The 17,757-nt window shown below is 32.4% G+C and overlaps 3 protein-coding genes across 11 annotated transcripts; 2 read left to right on the top strand and 1 right to left on the bottom strand.

The window, feature by feature from the left end:
• Positions 1 to 1,642: 1,642 nt before the first annotated feature.
• LOC125419909 (BURP domain protein RD22) lies at positions 1,643 to 2,868 on the top strand. The gene is given in 1 exon segment (XM_016018218.2): positions 1,643 to 2,868. A coding segment is annotated over 1 exon segment (723 nt). The 5' UTR covers positions 1,643 to 1,686; the 3' UTR covers positions 2,410 to 2,868.
• A 3,620-nt stretch (positions 2,869 to 6,488) lies between these two features.
• LOC125419900 (protein GAST1) lies at positions 6,489 to 7,991 on the top strand. The gene is made up of 4 exons (XM_048466288.2): positions 6,489 to 6,670; positions 7,195 to 7,251; positions 7,394 to 7,427; positions 7,753 to 7,991. Exons 1-4 carry the CDS (start codon positions 6,602 to 6,604, stop codon positions 7,932 to 7,934), a joined length of 342 nt encoding a protein of 113 aa, XP_048322245.1. The 5' UTR covers positions 6,489 to 6,601; the 3' UTR covers positions 7,935 to 7,991.
• A 2,864-nt stretch (positions 7,992 to 10,855) lies between these two features.
• On the bottom strand, positions 10,856 to 17,757 carry LOC107410816 (pentatricopeptide repeat-containing protein At5g62370). Of its 9 annotated transcripts, none has more exons than XM_048466309.2 (7): positions 17,607 to 17,757; positions 17,334 to 17,518; positions 12,797 to 16,045; positions 12,527 to 12,663; positions 12,287 to 12,365; positions 11,715 to 11,814; positions 10,856 to 11,246 (listed from the first exon to the last, which is right to left on the bottom strand). In XM_048466309.2, the coding sequence occupies exon 3, from the start codon at positions 15,887 to 15,889 to the stop codon at positions 12,923 to 12,925; it is 2,967 nt and encodes a 988-aa protein (XP_048322266.2). In that variant the 5' UTR covers positions 15,890 to 16,045; positions 17,334 to 17,518; positions 17,607 to 17,757; the 3' UTR covers positions 10,856 to 11,246; positions 11,715 to 11,814; positions 12,287 to 12,365; positions 12,527 to 12,663; positions 12,797 to 12,922. The 9 variants fall into 9 exon arrangements, with proteins under 9 accessions (XP_048322266.2, XP_048322268.2, XP_060668208.1 ...); XM_048466311.2 differs by having other exon boundaries at positions 12,287 to 12,358; XM_060812225.1 differs by having other exon boundaries at positions 12,604 to 12,663.

The following is a 17,757-nucleotide window of genomic DNA, read 5'->3' as shown; positions in this document are numbered from 1 at the left end:
TTAAAAAATATATTTTATATGTTTTCTATTTTTTTAAAAATATTTCTTTAAAAATAATAAATAGTGCCCCCTCTCAAAATATCTCTCTATAAAATAGTGTCCTGAAATCATATATTTTATATATTATAAAATATTTTTTTGGAAAATGTTAAATTTTCCTTTACCGGGAATGAGCAACGATGAAATGACAAGATGAGCTGCTCCGGGCACCCCCATTTAGAAAGAAGGGTCGAAGGTTTTGGGCTTATAGCTTTCCCCGTTCCCCCTTTGTCAGGTGGTGCTTGTATGAGGGATGTGCCACCGGATATTGGGCTTGAAACTCTCACTTTACCAATGTAAAATTGTTTTATAACATTATTCAACTTAAATTTTCCGTTCTTATATAATTATCGGTGCCTATTTGGTCAAAATCCCTATTTTAATTTTAAATAGAAGTTGCTTTTTTTTTCCCCTTTATATGGTTATCCTTTTAATTTTACATAGAAGTTTCAAGAAAATAAAGTTCATTTTAATTTGTTCAAAATAGTAGCAAATAAATCCTAACTCAGAATTCATTAAACTTTAAAAAATACATAGTTATTAGTTTAACGTAACAATTTATATTACTATCACTTTAAAACGTATATTTTATCATTCAACCACGCCCCCCCAAAACAAAATTTGTGGATCCATCATTGGTCCACACATATAAACCACACTCCTATATTAGAAGAAGGAGCACGTACTCCAGAATACTAGAAATATTCTTCTCAACCTAGATATGTTTGAACTTGTTGGCGCTTCTCTCACCAGTAACTCCATATATACCCTAAGTTTGAACAGCATCTCCCACCGCTCTGTCAACTACTACATATCTAGTCTCCATTCGCCTCTCTTCTTGTTTTACCTATGTTTTCAACTGTCAACCACTTACCCTTTAGATCCGGTTGGTCTTTCCTCCATGTTTCAAGTTGTCCTCCCTTGATCTCTCAATCTTGTAGCCCTCTGCTCAAGCCCACCCCTAGCCTAGGATATTTTGGATGACGCAATATGTTGCATATGATGTAAAAATAAAGCTTACACAACCCACAGCATATTATCGGATATATGTCGCCAATGATATCTTAGGCACCACTAGCCAAGAGAATGGGACTGGTTATATATAATTGCTTTTCAAAATAATTTCAGAAAAGTAGTTGAAACCACAATAGAGCAAGCGTATGGCCTTATCCCACACGGGATTCATCTTTGACAGCTGCCTTAATATGTGGGCTTATTCATATATCCTTCAGCAGCCAGTCAATTGGTTAACACATAAAAATTTTGATAAAGTATCAAATATTTACATAATTTTATTGAAAAAAATTTTGGTGATCGAATATATAATTCTGTTTTAAAAACAAATATTTAACAAATTAAAAAATTTTATTATGTTGTACAGAGTTTTCTTTTTTTTTTTTTTTTTGGGGGGGGGCGATCATATGATGTTACACAGACTTATATATATATATGCATGTAAAGTATAAATTCATAATAAAACAACAAAAAATGATAATAATATATTTCTTAGTTTCATATATATCATTTGCAGATCAGATACATTCATGATTATGAAGACTAAAACAAAAAAAGAAATAATATATCACTGTAGGTGCAAGTGAAAACAGTTTTGTAGGCTTTGGCGAGGATAATTTATAAAAAAGTGGAATGGACTTAGAAGTCAATGACCAGTTAGAGTATCCTATGCAACCGGCAGGAATGTTATTCACTCCGATGTCAAGACTCTTCTTTGAAACCTATCTGCATGAAGGTGAAAAAATGAAGTTAATATTTCCCAAAACCAACAACTTGGCAAAATTCCTACCTCGCTAAGTTTCAGAATCCATTCCTTTTCTCAACTACAAAGCTACCGGAGATCTGACCCACTTCTCTATCAAACCTGAATCCTTGGAAGCAAAAGCAATGGAAGACTCACTCAAGTTGTGTGAGGCACCAGCCATAAAATGTGAAGACGAGTACTGTGCAACCTCATTAGAATCCCTAGTTGATTTTGGAGTTTCAAAGCTAGGGAACAAGATAGAGATTTTCACGACCGGGATACAGGAAGAAGAGCCACAAAGATATACCATAGGAAGAGGAACACAGAGGATTGGAGACAAGTCAGTAGCGTGCCACAAGCTGAACTATGTTTATGCGGTGTTCTACTGCCATGACATCCAGGACACAAAGGCTTATAGGGTTCCACTGAAGATGCAGCATCAGCAAGAAGATGATGTTGCAATTGCTGTTTGTCACTCTGATACATCATCTTGGAACCCTAAACATGCAGCCTTTCAGCAGCTTAAAGTGAAGCCCGGAACTGTCCCTATCTGCCATTTCCTTTGCAGTGACACCCTTTTCTTGGTTAACAAGTTATTGGAACTAAAATGATCAAGATGTTATTGAAAACAAGCTTGATATGTACTATTGGGCTTACTTCCTACTAGCTATAGCTCTTGGAATAGATAGTGATTTAACATGGTATCAAAGGCTTGTGATCAAGAGATTTTGTGTTTGATCCTTGTTGGCCCATTTGAATTTCTATGTGTTGAATTGTTACTTGCATTATTTGGCACGTGTAAGGTCTTGTTTCTTTCCTCTTTATTAATGGGTTTATTTGAAAATAAATTTGATATACATCGTTGAGAGGTCTTGTATTCGATTCTTGGTATCCCATTTGAATTTGTATTTGTATTGAATTGTTGTGTGCATTATTTAGCATATGTAAAAGCCCAATTTCTATCTTATTATGTGTGTCCAATCTCTTTCTTCTTGATAATGGACTTACACATGAGAATGTATATTAAAAATAAGTTTGATATACATTATTGGACTCACTTACTATTAGCTATAACTTTTTGAATCAAAAATGAAAGTCAAGCTATTCCTACAATTGCAGTCAGTCTTGCTACCTCTTTAGTTGTTGCCCCCTACTTGCTCATTCGAAATTACTAGCATAAGAAAGTAGATGGTGATTTAATAGATATGGCATTAAGAAGTATTGGGTTATATATATATATATATAAATATATATATGCTTCTTATGGTCTTTAATATAAGCCATAGACATAATATCATAATTCATGCATAATATTATTACTGGTTTTTAGAGCGCCATTGCTTAAATATATAACTATAAGGAATATGCATTACTTTTGTTCTTAAATTTGCATTGCTGGTTTGTCACACTTTGATTTGAAATGAATAATTTAATGCATGTTTAATGCAAAGGGCATACAAGTGAGATAAAAAAAAAATAATAATAATAATAATAGTGGGGTAAAATACTAGGCCAAATATTGAGGGGAAAAAAGTTGAAGAAAGTGGAAAGAAATGAAGGATTACATTTTATATAATATTTATATATATGATTATTGATAATCTATTAATCCCAATATAAGATGAGAATTTGCTGATGTAGTAAGTGTAGAGTGAAACATCAATTAATGATTTAAAATCTACATTCTTAATTGCATAGACGGTAACTTTCGCTTCCTATATCAGCAGGTGTCCAACATAATGTGAAAATTTAGTTCTTAACAAATCAAAAACTAACGAGTATAATCTGAACAAAAATTCTCATATTAGGGTTTTCTTTAGTAGCTTTTAGATCTATTTAAGAGTATAGATTTGAAATATACATTTGAAATTTATATAAATTTAACAAGATTTAATTTGTTTTTTTAGAGTTTTAATATCTATCATAACATTCTAATAGATAATCTATATTTAACGATTAAATGCTTTTAACTAAAAATATATTTTTAATAAAGCAATTGCCAAAACTTTATTCTACAATCCTAATAAAAACGTCAATTGTTGCTTCTTCTTTTTTTTTCTTTTTTTCCTTAGGTCAAAAAAAAAAAATATTTCTCATAAAAGCATCAAGTATTGTAGGCTTTTGTGTGTGTGTGTGTGTGTGTGTGTGTGAAGTGTTGCATTTAAAAAGTAAATAAATAAATAATGAATTTTGCAAAGACAGCATAATTTTGAATTAATAATATTTTGAACCAAGAAGAGTGGAAGACATAAGACGCTTATCATCCGGCCCAAGTCTAAAAGGGTGGCTCTTTGTGAAACTTTTTCATTCGATTGAGTTAGTTACTGGGCATTATACACAATTTTTTCTCAAGGTCTTGTATTTGGAATTGGGTTTTCTCAGGCAAGTTTCAACATGGATATTGAATTTGTTGAGTTGGAGTTGAACTTGCATATATAGAAATAACATGTCAAATTATGCTCGACTGAAATGGCCTTAAAAGGGGCTAGATTTATACAAATTGCATACCAATTATTTGATAAGATGGTGGTGATGGTGACTTTAATGATGTGGACACACCATGATTAAGCTCTAATTCTTTATATGTCGGGCATTTGCCATCGCGGCTTGATTTTTGGGTTGTTCATCACGCGCTAAAAAAGTAAGCTAAAAAAAAAAAGAGAAAAAAAAAGGTTCTCTCTTTGAGATAGATACAATTTATATAAACTAGATTAACTTCTACAAAGCAAATGAATGAACTCTCCAACATTTTAATTTTTTCTTTTTGCCTTTTAGTCATACCAATTGTAATGGCTATTCTTGTTTCAAAAAAAATATGATGATGTGTTATTTAGTCTTTATAAATTATACACTTATAAAGTCCAATCGAGAAAAAGAGAAGTTTATCACCAAAAAAATAATAATAATAATAAAAGAAAATATGAATAAATAAATAAATAAAAGAGGAAAGACAAGTCATATTGGAAGAGACAGATCTTGAAGTGAACTGATGAAAAGCTGGTTTTACATATATATTTTTTGGGTAATAATTACTGCATTAGGCACAAAAACCTCAAAAGAGGAATTACAGAGGCTGAGAGGCAGACCATTTCCTAAGATATCCGCAGATAGACCATCGGCAATATCTTTAGGAAGTGTCCGAACATAAGAAACATAGGAGGAAAATTTAGAAACTAAATCAGCTACGTGTAAAGCTGGCTTTACATGTGAGTTCCATATGTATTTTTGGTGAATGTGAGTTCTAACGTATAGATATGTGAAAGAAGAATACACTCTAATTCAAAGAGTACAAAATTCTTTTGCCCAAAAAGTGAGGAAATATGAGCAAAATAAATGTTTTCAGTTACAACTTGATTAAGCTCATCAAAAAATTGAATGACAAAGGGAGTTCTGTGGTGATTATGTAAGCTCATATCCAGCTCTTTTTTTTATTATTATTATTTTTAAAAATAGGATACCAAGTATATCAACCTCTCATTGTGCACTGGTCTGTGTAAGTTGCTTTGTTTGTCTGCTAAAAGCATATGGAGGGTCCCTCTGAAGACCAAGATAGGCAGGCATGTGCTTTAAACATGCAATGGGCCTATCTATACCCAACTGTTTTTTTCTTTTGCACATGGATGAGATAAGAGACTTGAAAATACAAGTCCCCACATTTTGTTGTAGGGTAATTACTTTTTTGGACCTTTGCCAATTTCAAAGTTCAGTAAACTGAACCCAAAAAATAAATAAATAAATAAATAAAATTACCCTTTTACACTACCATCGCAACCAACTCATAGTAAGTGTAGCAAGTACTGCTACGAACCATACCTATTTCCAAAACGACATTTACCATATCCTAACAAACATGTTGATATTATTGTTCTGAAAAAAGGATCCAAAGAAAAAGACTTACTTGGGGTGATTTCATTTTCTATTAAATTACCACCTAGTTAAAAAAGCTTTAGTTAACAGGAAGAATTAATTTTATATGCTAAACTGACAAAAATAAAAAAATAAAAAACACTTTATCATTCCCTTAATAGAATGAGAAAATACGGAAAATGATTCAAACACAATATCAAATACAGAAGGGTTAGATTATTCTACCATGTTAAGTTATCATCAATTGTTAAAAGTTTAAGGTAATAGAAATTGTGTCAGAGTAAAACAAAGCAAGTGTAAGTAACAAAAACACAGAGAATGAGCAAGTAAATGATGTAAGAAAACGGACAGGTTAAAACATTGCCCACTAAAAGCATAGGCAGCTACAGATACTGTTGGTCTTTTACTTTTTTTTTTTTTTTTGGGGGTCATTTACAATAATTTATCTTTTTATCTTGGTATTTTAAACCCACAATCTCTTAGATATAGATGTGAATGATCTATCTCATACCCCTTTAAATTGTGGTACTATGTGGCAGAAGAAGCAGGTAAATAATTAATAATTGAAACCTTCACTTTTTGTGTATATAGGAAAACTCACCAGAAAGGATCGATTGTCATCTTCATCAAATAAATGCCATGTCTCGGCTCCGATAGGTTAAAAGGGTAGTTATGTCAATTAAAAACAAACAGAACGATTTGTCACGTAACTCTTAATGTCATGACAATTCATGAGAAGGGTATTGAACATGGCTGAATCGGTTTTGAGACAAATGCATATGTAGTAATCCCTCAACTATATAGCAACTGCCTATAAATACCCTCATATTCCTTCTCCACTTTAATACCACTCCATACATCAAAACTACTCTGTTTCTCACACTGCTTTTGAGTATTACTCTTTTTTTTTTATTCAAGTTTCCAACAACAAAGAAAATGGCTAGACGATTAAGCATCTTCATGTTATGTGTGGCTTTCATGATTGTTTTCATAGCAGAAATACAGGTAGGAAAAAAAATCTAATGAGCTTTTGGCATCTTTTTTTAAACTTCTAACTCTGCTTAAAGCCTTCAAGGGCTTGGAGTATCTTCTTGTCATTTTTCTTCCTAGTTATTTTGAAAGCAAAATAGTAAACATTGGTTTAACCTTAATAGATGGGTCAGCTAGAGCCAAAGAAGGGGTTTGTAGGGTATATTACCCTATGACAGTGGTGGAAAAATGCATAAGATGCCAAATTGGCCCCTAAATTTCTGTCCTTGAAAGGACTTTTTAACTCCTATAGAAGATTGCTCCTTCTGGGGGTTGTCGGTCATATAGTTTCAGCCCAGCTTGTAGTTGATCCCATCTTTTTCACTCTTTTACTATATTATTCTCCTTTTGATCTTTTATACTAGTAAACTAATCCAACCCTCACTAGTTAATCATGTGGCCAAATCAGAGGGAGAAATAGAGAGTTATTTTGTAGCCAAGACGTACAAATTATGTTTTTAGTATATGTTCTTACTGATTTTCTCATTTGAATTTTGCAGGCTTATAAGGTAGAAATATCAGCAGCTCAACAAAAAGGACAAGCAAATCACCCAATGGTTAGACCAGTTTAATAATTAATAATACGCATCATTTTACCTTTTCTTAGTCTGTTAATCACCAAAACATACACTGTTCTTTATACCCTTTCTCTTAAGTTTTTATGGCTAACATTTTCTGAGTTCTATGGATTGATTTCAGTACGGTACCACACAAGGAAGCCTTCGTCCTCAAGGTAGGTCACCATCTCTTATTCACACAGAAGGCCCAAATTGGCCCAAATTCAATAACAAATTGATACATTTTTTCATTATGCTGATTTTGTATAATTAAAGACACCATTTAAGAGCATAGTTTACAAAATCTAACAACCAGAACAATGAAAATCAAGCCCAAACAAAATATACTTTATAAACTTTTAAGTTGTGCAACTCAATTTTATATCAAATTAATAAAATCTCTATATAGCAGTTTTTTTTTTTTTTCCTTTAAAAAAAATTAAAAAAAAATAAAAAGGGAAGAAGAAGAAGAAGACTAACGGAGTAAGTTTTTGGTTGCAGAGTGCTCACCTCGATGCACTGCACGGTGCTCGGCCACAGCTTACAAGAAGCCATGTATGTTGTTCTGCCAAAAATGCTGTGCCAAATGCTTATGTGTTCCTCCTGGTACTTATGGAAACAAGCAAGTTTGCCCTTGCTACAATAACTGGAAGACCAAGAGCGGAGGACCCAAATGTCCTTAGATTAAACTTTCTCCTATACCTATTATTAGCCACAATACCCACTAAATTTTTAGATTTTATTTAAAAAAAAAATCTTATTTCCCTTTTAATCTCCTTAGCTACCTTCTTTTAATAATATTTAGTCTCTACTGTTAGAGCATGCTTTCTTAGCATGCATTTTTAATGTTATGTGTCACTGTGGACCCCTTCATATGTACCATTTCTTCTTTTTATTTATTTATTTTTTTTCAAGCTTGATTTCTCAATCATTTCTTCTTCTTTGTTTTTTCAGTGATATTCTCAATCATTTCTTCATATATTGATGATACAATATGATTTAATTGTAGTATTAAAATTATGCTAGGGTGAGGTCTCCTATGTAGATTCACATGGAATAGTTCAACCTGAACATATTCCATTCCTTTCGCATTCATTAAAATAAATTATATATATATATATATATAAATAAATAAATAAAAAGTCCAGTCCTTTCAATGTTACACATGGTGACAAGCCCATGTTGTTGGCCCCAGCAAGATAGCCATCTTGAACTACTATTTAACCAAACGAAAAACATATTCTACTGGTTTCATTGTCCAGGATATCACCTAAACAACACAATGTGCTAATATCCTGCAATGTGTCGTTGGATGTTGAAATAGATTTTACATGTTAAATTCTATTTTTTTACAAACCAAAAAAAAAAAAAAATTAAATTTACATGTCCCACAAAATAATTTACTGCAGGATATGGTTGTCCAAAAATATTTTGGACTCCCTACAAGAAAATGAAACTATATATATGGTATGTAAAATGCATTTATTAAAGAAGATGTGCCTTTAATTAACACAATAAAAACATACCAGAATTTGTATAATCATGCGCAACTTTTTTTTTTTCTTTTTCTTTTGTTGTTGAATATGAGAGTCTATAAATATTAGCATCCATATAAAGGTAGAGAGAAAGATTAAGTTGAAAGTTTAGATTACTTTAATCCAATACTATTGATTTCAAATGCTTTATTTTAATGTTGTATTATTATCATTAATCGTAATCAATTTCTAACAAAGCAATGAATTATGTATTGGGATTTGACACGAAAATAGACTTTCATCATCTTCCTCTTTTCACCTTCCTATGGAATAGTAAATAATGTTCTTTTAGAAAATTTCTCCACTTTCAAACGCTTTTACCATGGCGATTATAGAATATCTGATATTAATAAAATTATAGGCGCAAAGAAAACAATTAAAAAATTAATTAAAAAGGAACCAAAATTGCAAAATAAATGTTAACCAAAAGAAGGAAAGTGAAAAAAGAAAGAAGTAACAAAACAGAGAGGGAGAGAAAAGCAGAGTTTGTTGTTATACTAATTAATTAAAGGGCAATTGGATGCTGCAATTAAGTTGGATAAGAACTCTTTTTTTCAGTTTATTATGATATATAATATTTTATTTATTTATTTTTGCCACTTTATGAGAAAAAAGATATATATCTCTCTTCTTCTTCTTCCTTCATTTTTTTTTTTTTTTTGGGTGATGGAGAATCGGAAGTAGGAGATGCACTTTGTTCTTCATCCATAATAGAAATTAAAAAAATTAAAAGGGATGAGATATTTATTTGAAATAGAAATTTTATTTTATCAAACTTGAAAAATCGTAGAGATACACTTTGTTCTTTATCCATAATAATAGTATACCAACCTTTTTGTTTTATTGCTTAATCCTTCATTGATATTTCTAAAAATGTAAATGCACTAAGTTCCTCAATAACTAACTAAGATTTTCTTGTTAGCATTACCCATCCACTCCAATTAAAACTACAGTAGTTATAGACCTTTACAATTCATAAAAGTTTAAGAATATCTTAATCGACAATACATTAATATGAATCTTTGTCTCTTAAAGCATTTAATTTCACTTACAAGAGAGAGAAAAAAAAAATGCATTTGTTTATTTTCATCAAAGTTAAATGGTGCAAGACCAAGGTCAAGTAGGCTCGAATGTCATTCAAGCGATCAAGCATCAATCTTCTAAATTCAGCAATTTTTTAATTCATAATTTTCATCACCAAAAGGCCCTTTGGCACCTATGAACTTATGCTAAATTATATCATATTAAGCCAGCAAATCAATTTTAAAATCAATAGGACACAATAAGAATAATACTCACCGGAATTTGGATATCAAAAAGTTACCTTTTTATTATTGCATGCTACTATTTACAAATATTATCATCCATATGAAGATGAATATGCAGTTGAGAGTTTAGATTAAAATATATTGGAAATAAACTTTCATCTCCATATCCATCTTCTAATGAATGGTAAGTTATCTTCTGGATAATCTTTGGCAATTCTACACTATTAATTACAAGACTTAATCCATTGTTTAATAGGGAGATCTGAGATAATTAACAAAGAAAACCGGAAAATAAAAATAAATGCAAAAAAATAAAATAAATTGCAAATTAAATGTCTATCAGAGGAAGGAAATAAAGAACAAAAGACTAGAGAGAAAACTGAAGGAGCAGAGATTATATAGATAATGGGAAATCGGATGCTGTAATTAAATTGAATAAGGACTCTTGTTTTAGTATTATCAAAATTTTATTTTATAATCTGTAAAGAAAAAGAGCCATAAATATATAAAATATTTAAGAAATAACAAACTCACGGATGTGGACTAGCCAATAATTCGATTTGCCATATTCTTATTCAGATTCCGAAACCACAGCAATTCATATTTTCAATTAATTTGATATTACTAATAAAATACTAGCTCATTACATTCACTAACTAAAACGACACATTAATTTATCAAAAAAATATATAAATAATTATGCAAAGAGATTTCCATTAAAAAAATATATATATTGGAAGACACAATATTAACAATTATTTTATTTTAAAAATAATAAAAAGAAAACAATTTTTAATAATATGACCAAATAAGAAATTCTTTATCAGAATATAGACCTCGTTACTTACACTGACATCCCTCAAAAGTAAGTTAAAAAATTTTACAAGTTAAATCTTCCCTCAAAATATAATGCTAAAATACTACCAAAAATGTATTATTGAAGCTCAAACAACAAATAAATAAAAATCTGGTTCCAGGACTAAATATTTCCTCTGGAGACCATAAAAATATTATCCATGGGCATTTGGCAAGACCTTCAACTTCAAGACCAGCTTTTCCCCATTTTGAGACAACACCAAGCAAAAGCCAGATGCTTCTAGCTGCTGCTGCATTACCAGTACGCTTTCTACCAACTTGAATATACTTTAACCATTATAATGAAGGGAACAGAGTCATCAGTTGTGGACCCTAGCTGTCAACGTTCCAAAAAGCCATTTTGCATTCAAAAAAGTTAGAAAAAATAAAAATAAAAATGAAGCAGAAGACAATAACCACTGCAGCCAAAGAGCCGTCAGTGATGTTTTGAATGTGTTACAGGTTAAAAAAAAAAAACAATATAGCAAATTCACCAGAAAAAACTTCCAGCACCCTATAAAAGATAATTCAATATAGCAACTACTTTACATACCGGACCATAACAAAACAATGCGGATATTCATATGAACAACAAAATGCATTTCTACTTGAGGTGTTAAGTCAACCTAGACTAGGGCATGTGCTCCCAGCACTGGAATGGGCTTTAATTTGATTAGAAAACTTTAACCTAGAAGCTTGAAATTTATAGCGGGTTTACAGTACACAGGTTAAATCTCATGGCAGGCAATGCACAAAGAGCTATCTTGAGATTATTTTCCAGATATTTGTTACCAAAAAATCTTACCCATTTCAAAAAAAGGGTCTATCTTCAATGGCCTTAACAAATAGCAGTTGGAGGGAACAGTAGTTCTGAACCTACACATCTGTCTCAATTCACAAATTTTCTGGAAAGATAAAGCTCATAATTAGTTGGAAAATGAAAAAAAAAAACATATATAAATGGAGTGTTAATAAGGAAAAGAAAATCCAGAGTACAACCATCAAAATTGTAGAGAACATTACTTCAAAAATTGGAACTCTATCTTATGGTGTGTGTGCAGAAAAAAATATTTAAGCATGGGGTACATTCCAAATTTTTAGGTTCTATACCTATTCATATAATTCTAGACATGCAGGATATAAGAAAGAACAAAAGCCAGAAGTCACTTCCATCTGAAATGGATAAGAATAAAAACTTTAAGAAAAATCCCATTTGTCTCTTTAATCTCTCTTAAATTAGACCAGGCTAGTCTTTTTAACTTCTCACATAATTTTTAGTTTTATTCAGCTGGATTTTCACTAACATCAATCAGAAATGAGGAAGTCAAACAACAAAAAAGCCACAAGCCTAGCAGATACATAATAATTAAGTTTCACCTTCAAGAGTCATGCTGACAACTTCTTTAGCAAGCAAACAGGGAGAAGAGCACAGCCTCCATCAATTCTCATCTAACACCTTAAACAAAAAAAATAAAAAATAATAATTAAAAAAAACCCACAATTTCTTGAACATAAGCATAACCATGTATTTGGAAAGGAATAAACACGAAATTTGGAATCAAATGAGGTTAATGAAAGAATGTGTTAAAATTCAAAGAGTTAGCACAAGAACATTACCTATCACCAGATTTTTTTGAATCAAATAAAGAAAATGTATGGTTCATAACAAAGGAATATATCCCTCAGAGTCATACCAACGACTTCTTTAGCAAGCAAACAGGAAGGAGGACACAGACTCCATTTCTTGTCAACACCTTCATTAAGAAATACCAATTTGTCAAATATAGGTATAACCACATATTTGGAAAGGAATGAACACCAAATTTGAAATCAAATAAGGATAATGGAAGAATGTGTTAAACTTTTGACTTTGTGCAAGAATTTTACCTATCACCAATCTCAGATTTTTTTGAATCGAACAAGAAAAATGCATGTTCCATAACAAAGGAATATACTCTTCCACTTGATTCTTGGCATGCAAAGGCAATTATTACTTTTAACATGCTTCCACATTTAACTAAAAGTCACTTTGTTGTATTTTGAGGGTTTTCCTCTCTCAACAAGCATCTCATTAACTATAAGAGCTTCACGCAATTTATTCTTTTTGTATAACATGCACAACAACCACTGAGAGTTAAACTGGCAAGGCATGTAATCAAGGGCAACCATTTCTTCAAATATCTTAAAGGCATGATTACCCAAACCGCTAGCACAAAAACAGTTGAGTAAACTGTCATAAGAAACTTTATTTGGAAAAAATCCCCTCTTATGCATTGCATATGAGAGTGACAAGGCTTCAAGTAGTCTTCCAGCCTTACAAAGTCCTCTCAGCAAAGTGTTGTATGCAATTCTATCTGGAAGACAACCATCTGCATTCATCTTATTGAAAATTCCTATGGCACTGTCGATATCACCGGATCGAAGGTGCCCATCCATAAGAATGGTGTAAGTTACTTGATTGGGATGCAAACCCTCTCTCTGCATCAATTCAAAATGACCATATGCTTCCTGCATTTTTTCTGCATAACAATATCCAGAAATGATACTATTGTACAGGTACAAATTTTGCATAGAACTAGTCTTTTCAATAATAGTCTGGATCAGCTTCATTGCAAGGCATTTCTTTTCCTCAAAAGAAGACGCAGAAACTCTTAAACTGTTCTCCTTTGGCATGTGAGTGTTCTTATGGAGCAAACCGAACAACTTCTCTCTTGCCATGTCAGACTCTCTACTTTGTAAGTGCCATTTTCCCCTAGTACTCATGATGTTTCTGCACACGCCGCTGACCAATGAGATACACATGATGTGATCGAAGGCAAACTGGCACTTGCACATCAAATCAACTAATCTGAAAGCAAATTCAAGCCTACCCTTTTTCAAGTAATTATTGATAAGAGAAGTATACAACACAGCATTTGGCAAAAGATCATCTTTCAACATCCTATCAAGGTGCTCACATCCCTTGTCAGTCATGTTTCTCTTCACTAATCCACTTATAAGGGCAGTGTAACAATGCAAACTTGGCCAAATAGAATTATCCACCATTTTCTTAAACAATTGATGGGCTTCAGTTGCTCTTCCGTTATTCAAATAACCATTAATCATTGTGGAATATACAACTTCGTCAGGACCGACACCAGCCTCAAGCATCCTCTTAAACATATTTTCTGCATCCAAAATTCTTTTCCTTCTGCTTAGACAACCTATAATTGAGTCATAAATAGCAACACCAGGTTTCATCCCTCGACCGTCCATGTCATCCATAACATGAAAGGCCAATTCAGGATCACCCCGTTTACAACATTCATTTATGATTACTAAATAAGTAGCTTGGTCTGGAACTATACCCTTGCCTTCCATTAAGTCAATTAAGGACACTGCATACTCAAAAAGTTCCTCCTGGCAAAAACATTTGATCAAGGTATTGTAGGTGAAAAGCGAAGGAAGGCATCCAAGATTTCTCATTCTATCAAACCAGTGCAAAGCAACATCTAAATTTCCATCCATACATAAAGCATGAATATACACATTGACTGCCATAGTAGCCAAATTCAAGTTGCTTGTTGCAATTTCTCCAAGCAAGACATGAATTTCTTGCTCCACATCTTGGGATGGGTTCTGACTAGCTGGGTATAATATCAGAGAAAGGTCAAACCCACAACCATTTTTGGCAATAGCTCGCAAAATCTTAAGAGCAAGCTCAAGATAGTGCACCTTAGGACACTTCTTCACTAGGACAAAGAATAATATATGATCTGGAACAACCCCTCGGTCCAGTATGCTGTTGTACAATTCATCTACTTCCGACAATCTGTTCTTTTCTAAAAGGGCCTTGATCAAAATTGTGTAACAGTGTACACTGGGGGTTAAATTAAAACTAACCATTTTGTTCAAAAGCATCAAACCATAATCAATTTCTCCATTCTTGCAGTACTCACTGATCATAATGCCAAAAGCACTCACATTAGGTTGCACTCCCCATTCTGTCATTAGCTTGTTTATGGCCAATCCTTTATCAAACATGCACAACTTCATATACCCTCGAATCAGCGTGTTGCATGTAAAAGCATCTGGATCACAACCCATCTTCAGCATTCTTAGGAAAACCCGCATTGCCATCTTCATTTCCTTATTCTTGCAATATTCGTTAATTAAAGAAGTATACATTACTTTATCTATATAGAGACCTTTAGACTCCATTTCTATGAATAACAACTCAGCTTCCACGACCTTCCCTCTATTACAATGACCATAAAACAATGTTTTGTACAAATGAGTTGTAGGTAAACGTCCATGTCTGTGACACAATATATTAAATACTTGAAGAGCTTCATCCATATATCCTTTACTGCACAACCCATCAATCAACACGTTAAAAGACCAAAAACCCAGGAACAATCTAGCATCACTAATCCTAACAAAGTGAGCAAATGCCTCTAAAATCATTTCTTGACTGCAAAGTTCCCGAATAAGGGTATTACAAGCAGCTTTGCATGGTATAGAATTCATGGTGAAAATTCTATCCAAATGAATTCTTGCCTCCTCTAACTTTCCTAATTTACAAAAGCAAATTACCATAGAATTTAAGATTGACAGGTCATTATACATACCTCTGCTACCAATAAATTTACAATAAATATACTCAGCCAACTGATACCGACCCAAACTAACCAACTTCCTTAGGAGAACACCATAGCTATCCAAATCAAGTTCCAATCCACGGGAACTAGCAAAATTGAAAACCAAAAGAGCATCTGAATCTGATGAAGAATGCATGACAATTCGCTTCATGAACTGCTGCGCGTGGGACAACAAGCCACGTCGAATGAGCTGTTCTGCTGATGAGAGGCAGAGAGATATGTGGTCATTGGCAACAGTTGATATTGAGGAGTTTGAAGGGACAAATGGAAGAGCACAAGATGTTATTTTTCTTCTGGCTTTGAAGAAGAAGTAACAAAAATTATGCCTTTTCTTAAGCATGAACACGACCAAGTAACTGTACTTGATCGAATGCCGTCAAAAATGTCTCTACAACTGAGCCTATCTATACCAGTATGATATAGTAAAAAAGTACTCATGGAAAAGAGAGCAGCTTGAGCTTCAATGGCCAGAAAATACATAAACATACACAAAAATCTGAAAAAATAAAAATAAAAATAAATTAATAAAAAGTGATTGGAGACTAAGTTGAAAAAATCAATTATATATACAAAAATTGATAAAGAACTAAATTTGACATTAAACTATGTATCAAAACATTGCAAGAAAGAAGCAAACAAAGGGTTAAAATTTTATGCATCAAAATAGGTTGAATATCCTTAACATCTAGGTAGTAAATTAGAAATCATAAAGAAATTGAATCTTTGATCAACCCTTATGAAGAAAAAATGAACATGAACAAATCAGAGACAAATTCAAAATAACCAAATTTGAAAACCATGGGTCAAGAAATTTCTACTTTCAGAAGCATTATATACTTTGAGAACCATAAATAAGTATGGTATTTAATGCTTCACGTATGCTTATATACTAACAACAAAATTTTGATTTGATCAAACTAATTATTTATATGATGGTTGACCCCCCATGTGAATATTGCAAACTATAAAATACTTTTGCTTATTAAAAACTCATTTGGTGGTAGTTTCTGCCAAAAAGTTTTCTTCCAAACAAGTAACCATACACATGATATCAACATGGTATGCAACAACTAATCACAACATAGAAATCGCCAATCAGTTAGCACTGCCAATTATCAGAAATAAGGACATTGAGAACCAATTTAGTTTGTTATTGTAAGCAAAAAAACATTGTCAAAAGATAACTTTGCTTATTTTAAACTTTTTTTTTTTTTTTTGGTTCTTGCGAGAGTTTATTTCCAAGCTTAATGGTTGTATTTATAAGTTCCATCATTATTCTCAAGCTCATCTAATGTCTCATACACTGTCTTACTCAGTTTGCAAAATGGCAAAGTCCAGGCGGTTATTCAAAATTGCGAATAAAAATTAACGAAGGATTACGCACAAAGCTAACTTCAAACAGGGGACTTTTACTTGTACTGAATGATTTTTAGCATTACAATCAACCATTGTAACACATAGACATTTACATTTACAACAAAAGGAAGACAACTTAAACAAACTACAAAATAATGGGTCTGATTCATGGGGTAAAGAAGAAATCCTTCACATGAAGAAGAAGAAAAAAAAAAACTAAAAAATCTGTCAATCTACTTCGTGCGATTGGAAAGACAAATACAGCAATTTTCGATTAGACATATGCCCACATAGATTGGCAAATTGTGAGAAAAACTAGACCAACTGACAAAGCCAATGAACCAAGGTAGCTAAGCACGAGCAAAAATCCAAAACCTGCAATATTTTTTCCCAAAAAAAAAAAAAAGAATGAAAAATTGAATCTTTACCTTCAGAGGACAGGTTGCAGCAATCACAATCTTCCATTGCTCCATGCACACGTTAAACATTCTAGAAACAGAGAGCGACATCAGAAACAGAGCTTTTGTCATCGTCTAAATCCCAATCGCTAAGAGAATGAGAGCAGCTTCAGCTTCAATGGCCGAAAATTAAAATAATACATATACCCAAAAACCTGAAAAAAATAAAATAATAATAAAAAGATGAATAAAAATGATTGGAAAATAAGTTGAAAAAAAAAAATTAAAGCCGAAAATATTTACCAGAGAAGAGAGGATGAAAAATGATAGATTACAGAAGAGAAAGAGTGAGAGAGAGAGGGGCAGAAGTAGAGCATCAAAATGGCCGTCGGTGGCGGCAACAGAGAAGAGAATGAAGGAGGGAACGACAACCCAATTCCCGTTGCATCATCGG

Source organism: Ziziphus jujuba, chromosome 10 (genome assembly GCF_031755915.1).
Source record: "Ziziphus jujuba cultivar Dongzao chromosome 10, ASM3175591v1".
Lineage (NCBI taxonomy): Eukaryota > Viridiplantae > Streptophyta > Magnoliopsida > Rosales > Rhamnaceae > Ziziphus > Ziziphus jujuba.
This window is presented reverse-complemented; position numbering and strand designations above follow the sequence as displayed.

Bases quoted from the DNA above. Each gene is read 5' to 3' on its own strand.
- LOC125419900 (XM_048466288.2), top strand. From the start codon at position 6,602: ATGGCTAGACGATTAAGCATCTTCATGTTATGTGTGGCTTTCATGATT. The intron at 6,671-7,194 runs GTAGGAAAAAAA...TGAATTTTGCAG, and splicing joins TTTTCATAGCAGAAATACAG to GCTTATAAGGTAGAAATATC. The intron at 7,428-7,752 runs GTAGGTCACCAT...TTTTGGTTGCAG, and splicing joins AGGAAGCCTTCGTCCTCAAG to AGTGCTCACCTCGATGCACT.
- LOC107410816 (XM_048466309.2), bottom strand. From the start codon at position 15,889: ATGCTTAAGAAAAGGCATAATTTTTGTTACTTCTTCTTCAAAGCCAGA.